Below are 20279 nucleotides of genomic sequence, written 5' to 3'. Positions count from 1 at the left end.
ATGCCGAGAGGACTGAGGATAGCGTACCAGACGCCAGCTCCATGATTGCTCAAAGAGAAAATTTGCATCCACTTCTTTTCCCCTATTGATGGTGTGAGCTAAAGGGTTGAAGGGGGTGTATGTGAGCGCTCTTGTCTAACGGTGAGATATAAAAAATGAAATGTGGGATTGGAGATGATTAAAGCTTGTCTCTTTATTTAGGATCTTCTAGGAAAGGACATTTTGGAATTCTGCCACTCTGAGGACCAGAGCCATCTGCGGGAGAGCTTTCAGCAGGTACCATCAGTGCTCATTTACAGGTGACGTAGAAGCCGGCTACACACGGATGTAGTCCTTCGATGTGCCAGGCAGGCCAAGCAGGGTCCCACCGAAGGCATCAGTCAGGGCCCCTGCCGTGAAGGGGCTCACAGTCCAGCGGGGACGGCAGACCATCAGGAAGGAATTTCTGTTCGTGGGAGAAGAGCAGAGGAGGGAGAGGTTGACAGTGTGGGGAAGAGGCCGGAACAGTCTCCGAGGGGAGGCAACAATTGGGATGGGTCTTAAAAGATGAGCAGAGAAGAAACGACATTCTAGACTGAGGGGCCAGCACCTGAGATGCAAAAGAGCATGGCTTTTGGGGCGAGTTATGAGTAGTTCCTCACGGCTGGAGTGACCCTGGCCGGCTTGTGGGGAGGAGGTGGGCAGTGATCAAAGATGAGGCCGGTGAGGCCAAGTTCTGAAGGGCCTCACGTGCCATTGCGAGGTGCTTAAATCCTCTCCTGAGTCGTTTAAGTGCGGATTCCCTTGAGGATTTGAAGTGGAGCAGTGTTTTTGAAAAACAATTTTGGCAGCCCAGGTATGCAGAAGAGACAAGGGTACGAAATAACTGGAACAAAAGACAAATTGGGAGCCTGCTTCAGTCGCCCAGGTGAGAGGCGGTGAGACCTGAAATGGGGTAGGAGCAGCAGAGGAGGCGGTTGTGGGGTTAGTGATGCTTTGGATAGAGACAGTGAAGGAGAGAGAAGGGTTGAGGATGACCGTGAGGGTCTGAGAGGAAGGCCACACTACTGACTGCATCCCGAGCAGCATTATGACCAGCTGCTGTTTATTGAGCACCTACTACGTGCCAGGCGCTATGGAAATCCCTTTCGCACACACTGCTTTCCTGAATCTTCACGACAGTCACGGGAGATGGGCATTATTATCTTCATGCTACAGGTGAGTCAAGTGAAGCTCAGTGAAGGAAGAGCACCTTAGGGCAGGCTTCTCACTGAGGACCTGCCACCTCCTGAGCCCGGGTCCACCTGGGAGGAGAGAGAGAGAGCCAGTTTCACAAAGGGCTCCGGCGACTCGCTTCAGCCCCCACAAAGAAAAGGACGGGTAATGTTACAGCAGAGGGGCCTTTAAATGACTTTTTAAGAGGGAATAATAGTTCGTCATTCATCTGAGAGAATAAGTCCTTGACATTCTGCTTTACAAGTGTTTCAGAATGAGGGCCTCTGACAGCTGAGCTCTCCTATTAAAGGCCTGGGTATGTCTGCACAAATAGATCTAGTGCTCCAATTACACGCCTCCTGCGCACGCAGATCGCGTAACCCCTCCTGCGCGCTCCGCTCTGTTCTTCCCAAACATCACCAGCTCCTGGTTTTCTTTCCACCTGTCAGACTGCTTTGTTGTCCCTCTTCTGCCTGCGTCTCCAAGCCATGATGCCCTAGGGCTCCGTTACTGACCTTCTCTCCTTCTCTCTAATATCCCCCAGGCGATTTTTTTTCATTAAAAAAAATGTTACTGGAGTATAGTTGATTTATAATGTTGTGTTAGTTTCAGGTGTACAGCAAAGTGATTCAGTTATACGTATACATGTATCCATTCTTTTTCAGATTCTTTTTCAGATAGGTTATTACAGAATACTGAGTAGAGTTCCCTGTGCTATATAGTAGGTTCTTTTTTTTTTTCTGGTGCTCGGGCCTCTCACTGCTGTGGCCTCCCCCGCCGCAGAGCACAGGCTCTGGACGCACAGGCCCAGCGGCCACGGCTCACAGGCCTAGCCACTCTGCGGCGTGTGGGATCCCCCTGGACCGGGGCACAAACCCGCGTCCCCTGCATCGGCAGGCGGACTCTCAACCACTGCGCCACCAGGGAAGCCCTATAGTAGGTTCTTGTTGGTTATCTATTTTATATACAGTAGTGTGCGTATGTTAATCCCAAGCTCTTAATTTATCCCTCCCACCCCCAGTGGTTCCCCTTTAGTCACCATAAGTTTGTTTTCAAAATCTGTGAGTCTGTTTCTGTTTTGTACATAGGACAAATACCGGTATGATATCACTCATAGGCAGAATCTAATTTTTTTTAATGATATAAATGAACTTATTTACAAAACAGAAACAGACTCTCCCAGGCGATTTTATCCACTGGATGACTTCAGTCCAGACCATCGCCTGCGGATATATAGGCACCTACCCCACCCTTGCACTCAAATGCCCATTAACCTTCAAATATAGAACGCTCGATTCTCTTCTCACAGCCCACAGTCTCCCTTGCACCACTGTCTTTCTGGTTGCAAAGGCCAGAAACCAAGAAACCAAGTCTTCACTCCTCCCTTGATCTCCCTCCACACATCCAGGCCATCGAGTGCCCCTGTTACACCTCAAGAGACACCCGTAACCCGCCCCGTTCTCCCTCTCTTCGCTCCTACTGACCTTGCCTAGGCCACCCGTCCATATCTCTCATTTTGACTTTTGCAGCAGCTCCCTGGCTGGTCTGCCTGCTTTTACTCTCGTCCCAGGCCAAACCATTCTGAAAACGTAAATTAGATTTTGCCACATCTTTACCTAAAAAGTGCCGACGGCTCTCCCATGCACCTAGAAGCAGGTCCAAGCCCCTTACTCACCACGGATGCAGGAACCTCGCCCTGCGTGTCTCATCCGCATGTGTTCACTACACATGGGCCACCCTGGCCTTCTTTTGGTTCCCTGAACACATTATGCTTTCTCCCACCTCAGGGCCTTTGCACGTGTTTCCTCTGACCCTCACTCTTCACGTGACTGACACCTCTTAGCTTTTAGGTTTTAACTCCTGTCACCTCAGAGACCCCATCAGTGACTACCCTAGCTGAGAAAGATCCCCTAATCTCCTTCTCAGTCCCTCGTTTTTCCTCCACAGCAACTATTCCAGTTTTCAATTGTTTTCTTTGTCCATTGATTTCCTTTTTCTTTTTTTTCTGTCTCCTCTACTAAAACATAAGCTCCCTGTGGGCACGCTCCACATCTGTGCTTTTCACCATCGTCTCCACCGCTGGCTATGGTGTTTGCACGTGACTGCTCTTCATAAAGTAGGCTAAATGGACCATCACCCACAGCAGGTGACTTTCAGTTTGGAAAAAATGGGAAATCAGAATGGTTAAACATTCAATAAACACTGCTATAGTATATCTCTTATGCCACCTTTGCTACATATGTGGAAATTATTATAAACTGTGTGGTCTAGCATCGTCCTCTTTGGACTGGGTTGGCTTCATTTTCATATGGAAATGAAGCTCTAACAGTGATGGGAGACCCCCCACCCCAGTCACTGTTGGTAACCAGCCAGACCCTTTGTCATACATTATCCTGTATGATCCTCAATCCTTCACAGTATATTATCACCCCCACGTTTTTGCAGTGGAAACCAGGACTCAGAGAGGTTCAGTCACCTGCCCCGAGTCACACAGCAAAGCAATAACAGATCTAGGGCTGGAGCCTGCCTCCTTCCAAAGCATCCCCATCACCAAAGCCCCACACCGGCCTCACCATCTGACAGCACCCCTGAGATTTTAAAAGAAAAAGAAGGAATTTAACATCGATCCCACGCTGGTATCTGGCTTAAGTAACCCTCGCTCTGAGAGCAGCCACCTCATTCCTCAGGCAGGAGGCAAAGCCAAAGCAACCACGCCCTAGAGCCGGCAGCCAGGGCAGGTCACAGGGCTCAGCGGGCAGCAGGCAGCAGCCACAGGGACATCCTGGGGAGCGCCAGGCCTGGGCCCCTCGCTTGTGTTCTTTGGGTTCTAGCCACCAGTGGTCGGGGTGAGGGACAAATGTTGATAAAGGGAAGCGGCTTGTTTTTGCAAAAGCACGGAGGAGGCTGTGTCAGTTCGGAGTCAGCCCTCGAACTCTGGATTTAAACAAAAGTATTTGAATGGCCCTGACATGCGACCTTAGAGTGGGATCGAGTTTGTGAGGAATACTGAGGTTGGCTTGTGAGGTTGGCTGGGAATCCTGAGCTCGCTCTGGTGTCTGCTCTTGGATTCCCTCTCTGGATCCCAGCTGACCTAGAAGTCAGATGAAAGAGTAGAACCCAGTGAGATTTAAGACAGGTTCCTTCTTCTCTCTGCTCAGATGCCTTCAGTGGTGACCGTGGTAGCAGTGGTGGTGGTGATGAGTAAGGCTGTTCTCAGGAAGAGCTGAGCTAGGCTGGGTTTATGCCTGGCCTTTGTGATCTAGGACACTAGCATCGCACCTGAATGAGGCGCAGTTGAACGTACCAGCCTGGCCTCCAGGCCTGGACTGTGATACCCACACTGCCTTAACGTGCCTAGTCTCATCCCCCATCGCACCTCAGGTCTCCCCGCCCCCAAACATCTGCTCACGCTGCGCCTTCTGCCAGGAGAGCCCTCCCCAGAAGGCGCAGCGTGTTCACTTGCCAACATTTTACCCAAACCCGTCTCCCTCCAGGAACCCTTTCTGGATCCTGAGAAAGGCTGTCTCCTCGACTTGCTGGTAACCTGATCTTGATCTCAGGTGGCCTCGGCCTGCAGCAGCTTGAAGCAGGGCTTCCGGTTCCCGGCCAGAGATTGAGGTCAGGTCACGGCAGTGAGAGCACCAAATCCTAGCCACTAGACCAGTGGCCAGTGACAAGGCCCTGGCCCTTCAACTTTGCAGAAAAGAATCCCACAAAGACAGAAAGCAGTGAAACAAGTAAAATGTTCATTAGGAAAAAGAATATGTGTGGATAGACACACGGGCGGGCTCAGAGAGAGAATCACTTATAGGGGGCATTTCTTCCCGTTTCCTTTGTCCAGTCACCTTGCTTTGCCCGGTTCTGAGTCCATATTTGATTTATCTCAGGGTCCTCCCATGTGTGCGCATCTCTTAGCCAAGGTGGATTCTAGTGAAGAGGCCTACGGGTAGGTTGACATCACCTACTACGGGGTGGCTCCCCTTTCCTTTTTGACCTCCAAGGAGCCTTTCTGCACATGTGTAGTCGGGAAGGTCTCCTTGACTTCGAGGATGAGGAATATGTGGTCTTTTATCTCTTATCTGGGTGGGGCCCAGCTCGTCTCTCGCTCCTGCAATTTTGGAGTGTCTGCCCACAGCGGGGCAAACTCCAGCCGCTGAGCCTGGGACCCATCTATCTCCTGCCTCAATCTTATGTTTCTGTAGTGGTATTTGCTCTCTCTGAGTTACAGTTACCCATGCACCTGCCCTGCCTGTGCTAGGTGAGAAGCTCTTTGGGGACAAGTGTTCTGTCTCAGCTATAGTGATTCAAGAAAAGACAAGGGGCACAGGGGTCAGGTAGACCTGGGATCCCATCCTGTCTCTGCCCTTCCTTAGTCATAAGGCTTTGGCAGGATAGTTAACTCCTTTGAGGCTTAGTTTCCAGTTATACAAAATACTGCTGTGAGGATTGCGTGAGGTAACACGCACAAGATGCTTGCCCGTCGGCCCCGAGGCGGGTGCAGGGCTGCACTCCCTCCCCCGGCTCTTTAACCACAACTCCAAGGGCGGAGCTTGCACACGCCGTGCCTTGGGAGTGTTTGTCACATGGAGTTAAAAAATTTCACACCATCTCAGGCATCCTGCTTAGAGGAAACATGAAAAGGTTCCATCCGCGAGCTTCAGAGCGTGGAAGACGTGGTCTCACGACGGGGGCGCTGCCTGTGTCCTGTGTGCTTTGTGCAGACTCAGAGGAGGACCCCTCAGAACATCGACCTGAGGGGCGCATGGCCTTGACCTCTGGCCAGCTTCCTGTGGGGGCTGCAGGCCGGCTGGCAGGCACCCCCGAGCGCCCGGCCTGGCCTCGCCACACGGCTAGGCTTCCTCACGTGAGGTGTCAGGAAGAGTCTCCCCTCCTTGCGCTTTTGGTCTGGTTTCTTTATCACGTGGACTTTCCCACCAGGGAGCCCAGCACCCTCAGGTTTCATCTCATCCTTCTCCCCAGGGGTGGTGCAGAGAGAGGATGGCCGCCCCGGCTGCATCAGCCCAGGGCACAGGGTCAAAGACGCATCAGGTCGGCTCAGGAAATGTGCTGGAGGGGCCTGCTCTGTGCCGGGCCCTGGGCTGAGGGTGGGGGAGACTCGGTGACCGAAGGGTCCCTGCCCCCAGACTGGTTACGGACGTCCAACCTGGAATACAGCACAAGTGCCTCCCCGACCCCTAGGACCAGGTCCCCATTCTCATCTCTGGTCACACTATGGTCTGCAGTCGGGCCGGCCTGTTGCCCAGCGTCCCGAAGGCCAGGAGGGGGCGCTCCTGTTTGCCTTGCTTTGTCCTGGGTGCGTGAGCACAGCCAGGCCCAGACGCACCAGCCATCTGTGTCCTTCCTCCTCGTGTTCCTGCTTCAGCCGAGAACTGCCCCTGAGAACGGCTGCTTTCTGCACCTGCGCCCGCCCGCCTCCGCCTCTCCGGGTTTCTGTGTGTTATAGATCGTGTGTGTCTGCACAGAGCAGGACAGCCAGCCGTGTGTCCGCTGAAACGCGCTTGTGGTTGGGAAGCAAGATCTTGGTTCCTGTCCCAGCTTTTCCACCAAAGTTGTCCGATCTTGGGCAACTTATTTTATTTCTGTGACACTCAGCGTTATCCTCTGTAAATAGTAAAGCCCACCTCACCTAGTTCTTGTGAGGGTTTACATTTGGAAGTATTCTGGAAACCATACTGCAACATAAAAGAAGTCGTAGAGGGACTTCCCCGGCAGTCCAGTGATTAAGACTCCACGCTTCCACTGCAGGGAGCACGGGTTCGATCCCTGGTCAGGGAACTAAGATCCTTCGTGCCACACAGCACAGCCAAAAAAAAAAAAAAAAGGCGGGGGGGTAATAATAGATACATGCATACAAAGAGATAATGCATAGAAATTAGTTATTTTATTTTATCTCCTCCCAGAGAGTATATTTAATCCAATCTACAATGTTAAACAGCGTTTAAGAATTTCTTAATGAGAGGTATGAATACAATGTCACGACATAGCTGAGTATGAGAGCCTTACTTCACGGGAGCACTGTCACCAAACCCAGAGCGCCCTAGCAGCCAAGGCAAAAAGGGAAACCCTCCAGCTTACAGAGTTCTCATGATCTCATTTGTAAACGCTGAAACGTTCTGATATCAAATGGGCATTGACTAGTTGGTTTCTCACACGGTGGCGACAGAACAACCTAAATGCAGTGCCCGGCCTCACGGGGGAAGTGGACAGAGGGCTCCCGTCAGGTGACCGCTCTCTCCCACCCCCACCCTCCCTCCGTGCCTGTCTTTGGCTACGATGCTCCTGTCCTGAGCTCCCGCTGGCTGCCTCCCCCTCCTCTGTCTGGCACCATCCTTCCTCCTGCTGACTTCCTTCTCCAAATGTTTGCTCAGGTGGTGAAGCTGAAAGGCCAAGTGCTGTCGGTCATGTATCGATTCCGCACCAAGAACCGGGAGTGGGTGTTAATCCGCACCAGCAGCTTCACCTTCCAGAACCCCTATTCTGATGAGATCGAGTACATCATCTGCACCAACACCAATGTCAAGTACGTACCTTCCCCTCCCGGGACCCCCTTCTCAATTCCCTCCTGAGGTGTGAGACCCCAGCGCTGAGCGATGACCCCCGTGGCCCTCCCGCTCCGTCAGCACAGTCGGTTCGAGGTGCTCTGGTTTCCCATGCTGTTTTCTCTGCCGAGCGCAGCAGGGCAGAGCTGGGGGCTTCCTCGTGCCTCCGCCGTGTACCTGCTGCCTGACCTGGTTTCGTGGTCCTGCTGAAGCCGGGGGCAGAGGAGTGAGGCTGAGCCTCTTGGCAGCGCTAGGGTGTCGGGGCAGGCGGCGTGGGGGTGGACGCGCCCGGGACACGTGGTTTCTCTTCTGCCTGATCACTGGCGCCGTCCTCCCAAGATCTTTGCTGGCGTCACCACCGCTGTGTCCCACGCATGTTAACACACAGACCCGAGCTCCGGTCTTGGCCCCCTGACTTCCCAGCCATGTGATCTTGACTGCTGTGTCCCCTCATTCCTCACGTGTGCAAGGGGTGATAACACCTCCCTCTCAGGTTCCCGTGAGGATTAGATGAGGTCTGGCTCCTAGATACAGGCGGGTCATGCCTCCTCTCCGGACTTCCTCTCGAGGAAATAGAAGTCCAGAGAACCAACAGGAACAAAGGCAAAATGATGTTGAGGTGTGTGGCAGGAATGGCAGCCTTCAGGGGCATGCGATGAGCTGACTGGTGAAACTGTCACCGTGGCTCCCCGTACCGGTCAGTGCACTGCCGTCCTCCACTTTCCCAGGTCCGACACTGAGTCCGTGGAGTCTGTTCCCACCCTGGCCACCTCCCATCCTCATCTGCTAACAGCCCCCCCGGGCACTGATGCCTCCGGGCACTCACTGTGACCTCCTGGCCTCCCTCAGGGCTCTCCGTTGCCATATCCCAGCTCCCTGGGTTTGGGGGTTCCCATCTGCGTCCCACAAAGCAGCCTCCTTTCCAGGCAGCACCCTCAGTGTCTCGGCTTTGGCCCAACTCCTGGGCCACAAGGCACAGAGCTTGACAGGTGGGTCCACACAAGATCCCTCAGAGGACAGGTGACCTGGGTTTCAATCCCAGCTCCCACCTGGGCAAGTCACCTGCTCTTCTGAAGCCTCAGTTGCTCATCTGTAAAATGGGGAGAATAACAGAACACCGCCCCCCCCGCCTCGGATCCTGCGCATAGACGGTGTGTGTGAATCGCCCTGGCGGAGTAGCAGCCCTGGGCGGTGGGGTCTGCAGCAGTCAGCACTGATGCTCTGGAGGTGGCGGCAACCCCTCTGCCACCTGCCGCGGCTGCTCGGGTTTCTTGGCTTGTTCTCTACGGGCTGCCCTAGATCCGCTAAGTGCGCGCTTCCTTCGAACCCTGCGCACATCGTGTTGCCTTCCAGCGAACAGAGAAGCCAGGGCCCTCCGCGTTCATGTGGGGGTCTGTCTCCATCCCCTCCACTCCTGCTCTGCTGGCTTCTCCCTCCAAGGCCAAGCCCTCCATTTGCTTTCTAGCTCCCAGTGCATCCTCTGTGTCCCGTGGCCCCTGGGTTCTCGTCCAGTCCCGCCACAGCCTCCCTCCCAGGCCCTCACCTAGCCACGTGGCTTCCTGATCTTGGAAAAACCCTGTCTTGCCAATCCTCCTTGCTTTCCTCCCAGCTGGCCCTGCCACCTGTCTGTACTGGAGCCCCCTCACCATGCATCTCTTCTTGACCCCCGAGAGCCTGGCTGTGGCACCCAGCTCCGCTAACTTGCTTTCCCAGCAGCCACCAGGGACCCCATCAATAACTCGTTCTCAGTGGTCATTCTTCCCAGACTGTCTGGCCAACTCCTCTTTTTGTCTTTTCCTTTTTTTATTTTAATATAAATTAATTTATATATTTATTTATTTTGGGCTGTGTTGGGTCTTTGTTGCTACGCGTGGGCTTTCTCTAGTTGCGGCGAGCAGGGGCTGCTCTTTATTGCGGTGCACGGGCTTCTCATTGTCGTGGCTTTCCTTGTTGCAGAGCGCAGGCTCTAGGCTCATGGGCTTCAGTAGTTGTGGCTCGCAGGCTCTAGAGTGCAGGCTCAGTAGTTGTGGCGCATGGGCTCCGTAGTTGTGGCTCGTGGGCTCTAGAGCACAGGCTCAGGAGTTGTGGTGCATGGGCTCAGTAGTTGTGGCTCGCGGGCTCTAGAGCACAGGCTCAGGAGTTGTGGTGCATGGGCTCAGTAGTTGTGGCTCAATGGCTCTAGAACGCAGGCTCAGGAGTTGTGGCACATGGGCTCAGTAGTTGTGGCTCGCGGGCTGTAGAGTGCAGGCTCTGGAGTTGTGGCGCATGGGCTCAGTAGTTGTGGCTCACGGGCTCTAGAGCGCAGGCTCAGTAGTTGTGGCGCATGGGCTTCGTTGCTCTGTGGCATGTGGGATCTTCCCGCACCAGGGCTCGAACCCAACTCCCCTGAATTGGCAGGCAGATTCTTAACCACTGCACCACCAGGGAAGTCCCGACTCCTCTTTCTTTACATCTTATCCCTCGGCTTACTTGATTCTGATTCTTCTTACACCTCCATATTCTAGTCAGGACTTTGCTGGTGGTGAGAATAACAGGGGGAAATATAGCTGTAGATCCAGGTATGCAAAAAGATAATGCCATTATGTTTTAATAACTGACTTTGTCTAGTCACTGCTTGGTAAACTCAGTCAAATGGAGGGAATTTTGCTTCTCCCACTTCCCCCGACCTGGGCAGGAGAGAGAGCCGAGCGGCACCCGCTAGTGCCAGGCCTATGTCCCGCCCTGGCCTTGGGGAAAATGGTGAATCTCAAGAAACAGGAGGAAGAGTCAGACGGGCAGGGCTCAGGATCCCATGGCTCCTTCTTCATTCCACAGAGGGGATGACACAGGCCTGACCTCCAGGAGCTCCTAGGATGAAGGTAACAGGTGTGCTCATTGGCCTGGAGCCAGGGACGGGCAGTGGGAGCCCCGGGGGACGAGGCTGAAGCGAGCGAGAGAGCAACAGACCTGCTCGGCATCTGTTCAAGCCACAGCTCACCTGCAGGCTCCCCCTGCCTGTCCCGGCCCCTCTCCAGCCCCGCCAGCTGCCTGTGCCCGAAGCCGTGGAAACGGGCAGGCCGGCCACGCATTCTGAGCCGTGGGCACTCTCCTAGAACGTTCACTCTCTTTTTTTTTTTTTGTGGTACGCGGGCCTCTCACTGCTGTGGCCTCTCCCGTTGCAGAGCACAGGCTCTGGACGCGCAGGCTCAGCGGCCATGGCTCACGGGCCCAGCCGCTCCGCGGCATGTGGGATCTTCCCGGACCGGGGCACGAACCCGTGTCCCCTGCATCGGCAGGCGGGCTCTCAACCGCTGCGCCACCAGGGAAGCCCCCACCCTCTTGATGCCCACCTGTTGACTGGCTCTTAGCGCAAGGTGCCTCCTGCTATGATCCTGTCCCTCTTCTCTTCCATTCATCCCTGCCTGCCTCCCTGCCCCACGCCCGCCGCGTGTGTAGCGCCTGATGTCTGTGGCTTGCTGCGAGAGAACCTCTGAGGGTGTGGCAGGAACAGCCCACCAGTCACTGAGCCCGCTCAAGTGCGGGCCTCCCTCTGCAGTGGGGAGCACGGTCCCAGGCTGGGGGCCGGGCAGAGTCCTCTAGACCCAGGGCAGAAGAACAGACTGAAGCTCCCTTTTCGGGGGTTTTGGTAGTTTTACCCTTTTCACCATTCATTCACTTCTAACATGAATACGGGCTTCAGCCGTCACGGTCGCCTGCCTTGTTGCGACTCAGTTCAGCGCAGTGGGTAGTCGCTGAGCACTGTGCCAGGCGTCCAGTAAACTCAGGACGCCTCTGTTCTGGTCTCTGCACCACCACCACCCCGCCCCCCCGGAAGGCTCCCATCACGTGGAGAGCGTGAGAAGTAGGCAGCAGGAGGGAGGGACAGGTAAAAACGCCATCACGAGGGCACAGGGGAGACAGAGAATTCACGCTTCCACACAGGGCCTCCGAGAAAGCATCCCCAGCAGGTAGCGCTACAGCGGAGCCTGGAAGGAAAGAGAAGCCCTTCCTCCTAAAAGCCGTCACAGGCAGAGGTTTTGATTACTTCCTGGAAGTCAGACATCGTTGACAAAACAGAACATTCTGTCCCCGGGGGTGTCCCTACATCTCTTCTCAGGACGATTGCTCCTGGCAGCTCACTGAGGTTAGATGGGGTGACGATGTCCCTCAGCACATGGCCTCACACCAGAGGCCTGAACTGTTGTCTGCTGGACCAAAAGGTCTTCAGTGGGTAAAGATGGTAGGAAATGTTTACTGTGAACAGTAGAGGGCAGTGACAACTGTCACGAGAACTGTCCGCCCTGCTTCACATTTGTGGCTAAACGTCGCCAGCAGTAGGCAGACTCGTTATGCAGAGGTCCTTACGTGCTCTGTGCTGGCAGGGCGGGGGGGGGGGGGGGGGGGGTGGTTGCAACCCCAGTTGCATTCAGGCAGGAGCATCGGAAAGAAACTCCCCAGGGAAATGGAGTGTTAATGGTCAGCATTTGAAGCTGCCGAAAAGAAGACCTCTTTGTCACCCTTGCCTATTTTCCTGGTACGTTGATGGAGGAAAATGGAGCAAAGTCCAGAAAACACAGACTCCCATTTCATGCACTGGTGGCACAACTTTGAGACGTGCCCACGTCTTAGGGTCTAGTGATCGACACCGTTTCAGGTAGACAAGCCGTGGGCGTCTCGGAGCAGGAGTCATTCGCGCGACCCAGGTGCTGTGCTTTCCTCAGCGGGGACGGAAGGCAGCCCTTTGCCTCTGCTGGGTCTGAGCCCTGTTTGTGCGACAGCCCCTTGCAAAGTCACTGTGGGTCTTCATAACCACAGCTGCGTGTTGTGCCCGTGTGTGTGTGTCCTTGAAACTCCACCGCGCCCGTAGTCACAGTGGGCGTCTCAGGGCCCGCCGTCCAACCCCACGTCTTCAGGGACGGCTGTCTCGGGCCCAGCCCACCTGGCCGGTAGTTGGCAGGATGTGGGAGCAGGGAGTAAAAGGAAGCAAAGAAGACCTACAAGGAAGGTGTCATTCCTGGTCTCTGCAGAACTTAGAGAAGGGGAAGGGGCCAAAACACCCAGCCACCAAGCCCCATCCTGGGACTTGTCTTGGGTCCTGCCCTCTCATCCGCCTGCAACAGACAACCTGGCAGAGAACCGGCCCCCAGGTTCCGTCTGGGGTCCTCTCTGGCCCTCCTTCTCCTCCTCTGCCCCTTCTCCGATGACCCCATCCAGGCCTTTGCCATCTCCTGGGTGAGCATCCGTCCTCCTTCCTGACCGGTTCCTCCTGCCTTCCATCCGGCCCCAGACGCCATCTCTCTAAAGCCACACTCACACTGCGCCCTGTCCCTGATCAGAACAGTTCCAAAGCCCTTGACAGGCACCCGGAGTCCTTCACAATGGGCACGCAGACGGCACTCGGTCAATGGTGGGTATTATTCGCCTCGCTCTGGCCAGCTGAGCTTGCCCAGCCCCTAGATGGCTCCAAGCTGGATTCCAGTTCCACCCAGGGGTGCGACCACACGCTGCCCCCGGAGGCCCCCCTAATGGCTGGTTGCTCACTTACTCAGGCTGAGTAAAAGCCTCCATTCTGGGAGCGTCAGAGATAAACTGACAGCATCTGCCCAACATCCTGCGCCTTCCCGTGCAGGGAGGCCACACGGACAGGAAGCCTGGGCTTGATGGTTTCTAATCATCAGCTCTAGTCCCCCAGCTAATGGACAGGGGGCAGGGGGCAGCGGTCGGGGGCAGTGGGAGCCCGGTTCCCTCAGGTCCCTCCCGTGCACTGTCAGCCAGCTTGCAGCCGAGCTGCCGTTTGTCTCCCTCTCTGGAATTTGCAAGCACACCAAGGTTTATTTTTATTCCGTTGCCGTGAAATGTCGGAGAAATCTCCTTTGGCTTCTTCTCAGGATGGGGCGGCCTGCAGGTCAGCATTTCTTCCCCATGCACTCGGCTACGGAAGCGGAAACCAAAGGCCGGGACAGAGAATCTGATGTCCGGACCACAGGGGGAGTGAGGTTGGCATCCTTGGGATTTGCCAGCCAAGCCCGAGACTTTATTTTCCTTCTACGGTGAAAGTTGCTTTCTGTGGTCTCAAAGCCCCCAGAGCAACAGAGCTGAGAACAAACTCCCATCGTAACACCTCAGGCCCTGACCACACTTCTGTGCAAATTAGAAGCCCATCTTCCCTGCATCGCAGACCAGCCCCAGAGTACACAGCAGGGTGAGTGGAGAGGTCTGGGTTTCTGCCCTGTTCACCCCACGGACAGGCCCCAGGCACAGCAGCACAACTGCCCACTCACCAAGATTCTGTGCTTGGACTGGACACCAAGGCTGAGCCACAAGGTAGGAGTGGTCATTATTTCTTGGAAAAATGCTTGTGGGTTGAAGGTTGGGCCCTGGGAAACTTGTGAAAGGAAGAAAGGGTGGTCCACGGATTCCCACCATGAAGGGGAGTTCACTGCTCCAAAAATCCCAAAGCACAGGTCTTTTTTTCTCTCCCACCTGGTGGCTCAAGGTGCTGTCTTGTGGGGCCCACAGCTCTGGAATGGGAGGCGTGACATGATGGTTCCTGTTACACCTGTGGGACAGAGTGCGGGGTCTGCAACCAGACAGACTTGGCTTTGAGTCCTGTGTGCACCACGCAGAGCTGTGTCACTGAGCCTCAGTTTCTTTATCTGTAAAATGGGACTTTTGCAGAGATGTGAAAACAGTAGCGAAGTACTGGCTCTGGGTACTACACTCAGATTTTAGAGGCCTTGCAAATGAAAGATGAGGGTGCCTTCAAGATGTAAATCAAAATAAAAGAAAACAAAACTGTCAAGCAAGAATAAGAAAATATAGAAAGCTGTGATTTTTCTATTGATGATTATATCGATTCTTTAAAATGTTTTTGAAATATCTCTTTTTTTGAAAATTATTTTTAGTGCTCCTGTTTCCTGGTGTTACAAGCATAGGCTTAGGCTGCCCGGTGGGCAGTCTCAGGATGCTGGTTTTATTGTTAACCTTTTCCCTGGGCTCTCACACCAAGGTGGGAAGACACACTGTGTGCTCAGACAGAACCTCATTCTTCCCGTGTCGTGGCCTTAACTCAGCATACCGCAATTGCTTGCCACCTTGTCTGTTTTCCTCTGGAGGTCGTCAGCTGCCCAAGGGCAGAGACCACATAGGTTCTGAATCATCATTCTCTCTCCAGTGCCTGGCACAGGGCTTGGCGTAGATATTTCAGCACACTTCACTGAAGACATGGCTCACCCGGGCTTAGTTCCAAATAAACTATTCACTGGGTCCTCCAACTGGGGTCCTTTTCTAGGATGTCTTCCCTTACAGGGGACACACACGCCAGGGGCACCAAGTGAAAGGCACGGCTGGAGGAGTGAATAGTGTTCGGACCGTACATCTCTGAATGCTGAGAAAAAGAGTTGAGAAGCACAATTCAAGTTATTCTGTGTTTCTCCAGGGCAGAATTGGAACTCAAACTGGGAGTTGTAGGAAGGTAGATTTGGGCTGTTTTGGGGACAGACTTTTTATATCGTTTCTGTCTACAAATGGAGTAGCAAGCTCCCCAGGACAGTGGCGGTCGGGCAGAGACTGGCCAGTGGCCCATCTGAGATGATGTATCAGTACTAGGGACTGCTCTAGCTGGGGAGCTGGGGACCAGATCCCCTCTGTTCTTTCCGTTCCTAGTTGCTGAGAATAGTCAGGAAAAGGAATGCTTCCGCACTTGGTGTTAGAGAGTCTCTTCGTTCTCAGTCTTCACCACCTACCAGCCTGGCGGTTGTGTTGACGTTCGTGTTTGCCCTTTGAGACCTTGTTTCCACACTCTGCCCTGTTATGTGCCCGGGAAGGGCCAACGTTGAACTCTATGGACAGGAACGAGAGGGCTTCCAGTTGTCCGGCCAGTGGAGGGACAGGCTGCAGACAGTGGGGTGAGAGGAGGCCGGCCACCTCCCAAGGCGAGCGGAGGCTGCATCCGTCATCAGGCAGCTGCTCCCTGCCGGCTCCCCCTGCCCCTTCAGCCCGGGGGGAAGTTGGGCTTCCCCCCACTGCTGCTAGCCCAGGGGTTCTTCAGTATCCAAGCCGAGTCTCCCTTACCACCGTCCCACACCCGCCAAGTAACCCCTTCCCTACACCCTCTTTGATCACCCCTTCCAAGAGCGCCATCCAGTCTCTGCAGCCCGGTAGCCTCTCTGGGCCTCAGTTTCCCCACTTGTAAAGGGAGTTTCTAAAATATCTACCTCGAGGGTTAGCTCGCGGTGAGGCTCACGTGAGTTGCGTGAGCGCAGAGCCGTAGCAGAGGGCTGGGGCGGATGCACAGTGGACGCTGGCGTCTTTGCCCTCCCCCTGGCCCAACTACACCGCTCCTCGGAGGGGGGCCCTCCAGATCCTGCTGATTGAGGTTGCAGTTATCCCACTGCGAGCTCGCGGTGGCCCCTCTGCAGGGACCTGCTCCCCTGACTGAGCCGATCCACACCAGCCCACCCCTCCGTTCCTCCCCGTGGAGTGTCTAGTGAGCTCTCCGTGCACCTCACACCCCGAGTGAAGGCGGGGGAAATCTGTGAGCTGTCCCTCCAGGGGTCCTGCTACCTCCCTGTCCAGGGCGTGGCCAGGGATGAGAAAAGCTTGATGTCCAGAGATGTACAAAGGGACCCCCTAAGATCATTCTTGCCTTAAAATAGTGAAGTAGTGAAAACGAAACTCTGTCCAATTAATGCAAGCACTTAAGATATTTTTTTCCATGTTCCAAATCTTGTTCACCCACATAGGACATAACGTTTGTAGCCATAATCATAGCGTCCGTAACATTTCGTGCTGAACTTTTCCACACACTCTTATCACACCTTCTGGTGTTTCCAGGTGGTCTTCACAGTGGCCACTGCTGGTGACCGTGGAGGATTTCCTCAGCAAATTAATATACGTAGTTTACCAAGCCACTCCCCTATTATAGCCAGCTTTACGTGGATAGCTCTTGTTTCCTGCCCCTGAATCATTTCCTTAGCAGAAACCCCAGCAGCAGGGGGACCACCTGGAAGGGAAGGGCGTGACCCTGGCCGTACCTCCTAATGTGGTCGCCGCACTGCTTTCTAAGAAGACTGCGTCCACACACGCTTCTCCTACAGAGTGTGAGCTGAGTGGTTTCAACACCCAGCCACCACACTAAGCATGTTTTTACTAACTTAGTAGGTGAAAAATTATACTTCGAGGTTATTTTAATTTGCACTTATTTTGTTTATTTTAGTGGTGAAAATATTTCCCTAATTACTTGCTTGTTATACGTATATACATGTTATATGTATACATATTGCATATTACGTATTTGTTTATGCTTGAATGGTCTGTTCATGTCCTTTAAATTGATGCACGGGCAAGGGTGGGGGACTGATTTTTGTCAGTAATTTGCCAGTAAGTTTTTGTCTGACATCCTTGTTGGTGTTTAAGGGTCATCCTGCCCCTTTTTTAGGCTCTGAGCTGCAGGACTCACTGTGCCTTGAAAGTAACCCAGTTTCCATACTTTAAGACGTCAAGCAACCATTCCCTCTAAGCAGTCTTTTGGTTTCCCAAGTCCAGCAGCCCAGTACCGTGCAGAGAGCAGAGCAAGCCGGGTCAGACGCGTGAGGTCAGATCCTGGCTCTGTCGTGTCACAGCCACTTGGTGGTCAGCCAACTGGGACAACCGCTTGGCCTCTTTTGGCTTCCATCTCTTCATTTTAATGTGGGGTAAAGTAACCACTGTGAAAATTTAGCGTGAGACTTGGATGGGATGATGTCACCTCCTACCAGCTTACAGGGAAACAAGCATTGGCTGAAGCCAACAGCATCGTTGGGCTTTTCTGAATTTTGCCTTAAATGTTTTTCTCTTTTAATGTTGGTGTCTTTTACCCTGCATAAAATGAAGTCATAAATCAAAACTTATTTCCTAAATATTGGCGGCCTACACTTGAAAGACAAGGCTTGGGGTCTTGATTTGGGACATAAAAATAATGAAATCAGTCATAACTGAGAACAGCTTAGAGATCCATCGGGCGTTGCCGTCTGTGCCCTTGGGGAGCGGGGACAGTTGTGGCTCCGCCCCGTCAGCACCACTTCTGTTCTTCGTGACTGCTGACTCCTTGTTTCCCAGGCAGCTTCAGCAGCAGCAGGCGGAATTGGAGGTGCACCAGAGAGACGGGTTGTCATCCTACGACTTACCGCAGGTGAATTTCTGGAAAGCGCGTTCCCAGTTGGAACTGTCTCCAACCAAAGGACTGCGGACTAAATCCCATCCTTAGCTTGAGCCCCTCCGCTCAAGAGGTGCTGTCTCTCCCTCTACCCACCCTGCAAAAAGTATTTTGGTCCCTGGAGTGGGGCGGGGGTCGGCTGTGACTCTTCCATGCAGAGCCGAGCCGAGCCATGAAGAGTGTAAAACAGGCAGCGCTAGGAGACGCGGTCAGCCAGCACAGTAAGTGCCCTACATACGAACCTTCAAGCTGCGAGCTTTCAAAGACGTGCATTCGCACGTCCAGTCACGGAAGTTAGCTCACGTGTCTGGCGTACATTGTCACATGCGTGCGTCCTCTACAAGTGACTGTGCTTTTGTGTACTTTACAGTACTGTAGAGAGTACAGTAGTACAGTATCTTTATTTCAAGCCCAGGATGTCCGGAAGCAAGCGTAAAAGCAGCAGTGATGTAGCTGGTGCTACTGTACTTTTCAAGGTACTGTACTGTAAGATTAAAAAGGTCTTCTTTATGTTTTGTTTTTTATGTAGTATTTGTTTGAAAAGCATTATAAACCTATTACAGTACAGTACTATAGAGCCGATTGTGTTAGTTGGGGACCTAGGCTAACTTTGTTGGACTTACAAACAAATTGGACTTAAGAACGTGCTCTCGGAACAGAACTCGTTCGTATGTAGGGGACTTACTGGTACTGAGATGCAGAGGCTGTGTGGGAACTAACCCTAACCCTAAGCCTAACCCTAACCCTAACCCGAACCCTAAGCCAGCACGGCTTTGAACTGTGTCAGCCCTGCAGCCTCCTCGCTGCTTCTCCCGCCTTTAGTCTGAGCCGCTCTGTTCTCAGCACACTTGTCCAGTCACAGCCTGTGTCTCCCACTTCGCTGCCCTGTCCCCTTTCCTTCTCCCATCTCCCCAGGCCCCACTGCGGGAGAAACCGCAGCTTGTGTTGGTATTTGGCCTCTCTCTCCAATTAAACTTTATGTTCACTTTTCCCGATATTTAGACTAGGTTGATTATTTTTATTTATCTCTCTCCAAGTGATCAGTGGGACTCCAGTGACCTTTCTGTGACCTCTCGTTCACACCCCCGCCCGTCCGTTCTTGGCTTTCCTGTACAGAAAAGCTCCTGCCCTACACAACACCGAAGGCTGAAACGCCAGCAATTCCGAGGGAGGGGGATCTGGTGGAGGCAAACAGGTGACCTCTGGGAGCGTTTGCTCTGCACCTCACACGCAGGATGCTCTTGTGTTTTCATGTGCAAACAGGTTCCTGTCTCCAACCTACCAGCCGGGGTTCACGAGGCCGGGAAGTCTGTGGAAAAGGCAGACTCAATCTTTTCCCAGGAAAGAGATCCGCGGTTTGCCGAGATGTTTGCAGGAATCAGTGCATGTAAGTTTCCAAAGGATGCTGAGGTCGTGAGATTGTGGGGTTTATAGTTGCTGTCCAGCCATTTGGAGGCAGCCACCCTTGAGGGTGAATTTACAGCGACTTCTATAGAGTAGAAAAGTAGCACCAAATCCAGGGGTTCCAGTGGATCCTCTCTACTCCTGGCCTCACCTCTCATTTACCCGTTACCTGGGGCAACCAACCTGGAGCCTCTGACATCTCATCTTCAAAATTTGAGGAATTGGAATAAATGAGCTCTATTAATCATGGTAGAATTTAGTTTTATGAAGACAAAGACATGTCCCTATAAAAAACAAATATATCTTGGGACTTACCTGGTGGTGCAGTGGTTAAGAATCCGCCTGCCAATACAGGGGGCACGGTTTTGAGCCCCAGTCCGGGAAGATCCCACATGCTGTGGAGCAACTAAGCCCGTGCGCCACAACTACTGAGCCTGCGCTCTAGAGCCCGTGAGCCACAGCTATTGAGCCCACGTGCCACAACCACTGAAGCCTGCGCACCTAGAGCCCGTGCTCTGCAACAGGAGAAGCCACCGCAGTGAGCGCACTGCAACCAAGAGTAGCCCCCGCTTGCCACAACTAGAGAAAGCCCGCGTGCAGCAACGAAGGCCCAACGCAGCCAAAAATAAATAAATTTATTTAAAAAAAAGAATCTCAACTTAATCTCTCATGCAGAGAGGACCGCATTTTAAAATAAAAATATGCAGTAAAGAGGAAAGTAAAAATTATCCAGTATCCTACCACCCAGATTTAATCTTTTTTAACTTTTTAAAAGTCGTCCTTTTTGTCTTTTTCTGCACATGTGAAATCTTTTTATATACAAAATCGAGCTCCTGCTGTTCGGTAGCTTACTTTTTCACATGACAATTTATTATGAACGTCTTTCTAGATTATTAAATGGTCTGAATCGTATTTACCGCCTGCGTGGTGTTCCATTGTATGGGTGT

At 53.2% G+C, this 20279-nt stretch overlaps 1 protein-coding gene across 3 annotated transcripts in view; it reads left to right on the top strand.

Annotated features, from left to right (window-relative positions):
- ARNT2 (aryl hydrocarbon receptor nuclear translocator 2) overlaps window positions 1-20279 on the top strand; it is a gene marked incomplete at its 5' end in the record, with an annotated part of 194123 nt that overhangs the window by 152313 nt on the left and 21531 nt on the right. For all 3 annotated transcript variants that reach the window (XM_082648668.1, XM_082648667.1, XM_082648666.1), the window contains 4 exons: window positions 202-276; window positions 7584-7735; window positions 17832-17904; window positions 19192-19315. In XM_082648668.1, coding sequence (XP_082504794.1) covers window positions 202-276; window positions 7584-7735; window positions 17832-17904; window positions 19192-19315 — 424 coding nt within the window. The remainder of the gene's footprint in view (window positions 1-201; window positions 277-7583; window positions 7736-17831; window positions 17905-19191; window positions 19316-20279) is intronic.

This window comes from Grampus griseus, assembly GCF_964374135.1.
Source record: "Grampus griseus genome assembly, chromosome: 2".
NCBI lineage: Eukaryota > Metazoa > Chordata > Mammalia > Artiodactyla > Delphinidae > Grampus > Grampus griseus.
The sequence above is the reverse complement of the archived record's forward strand: the minus strand, read 5'-3'. Positions and strand labels throughout refer to the sequence as shown.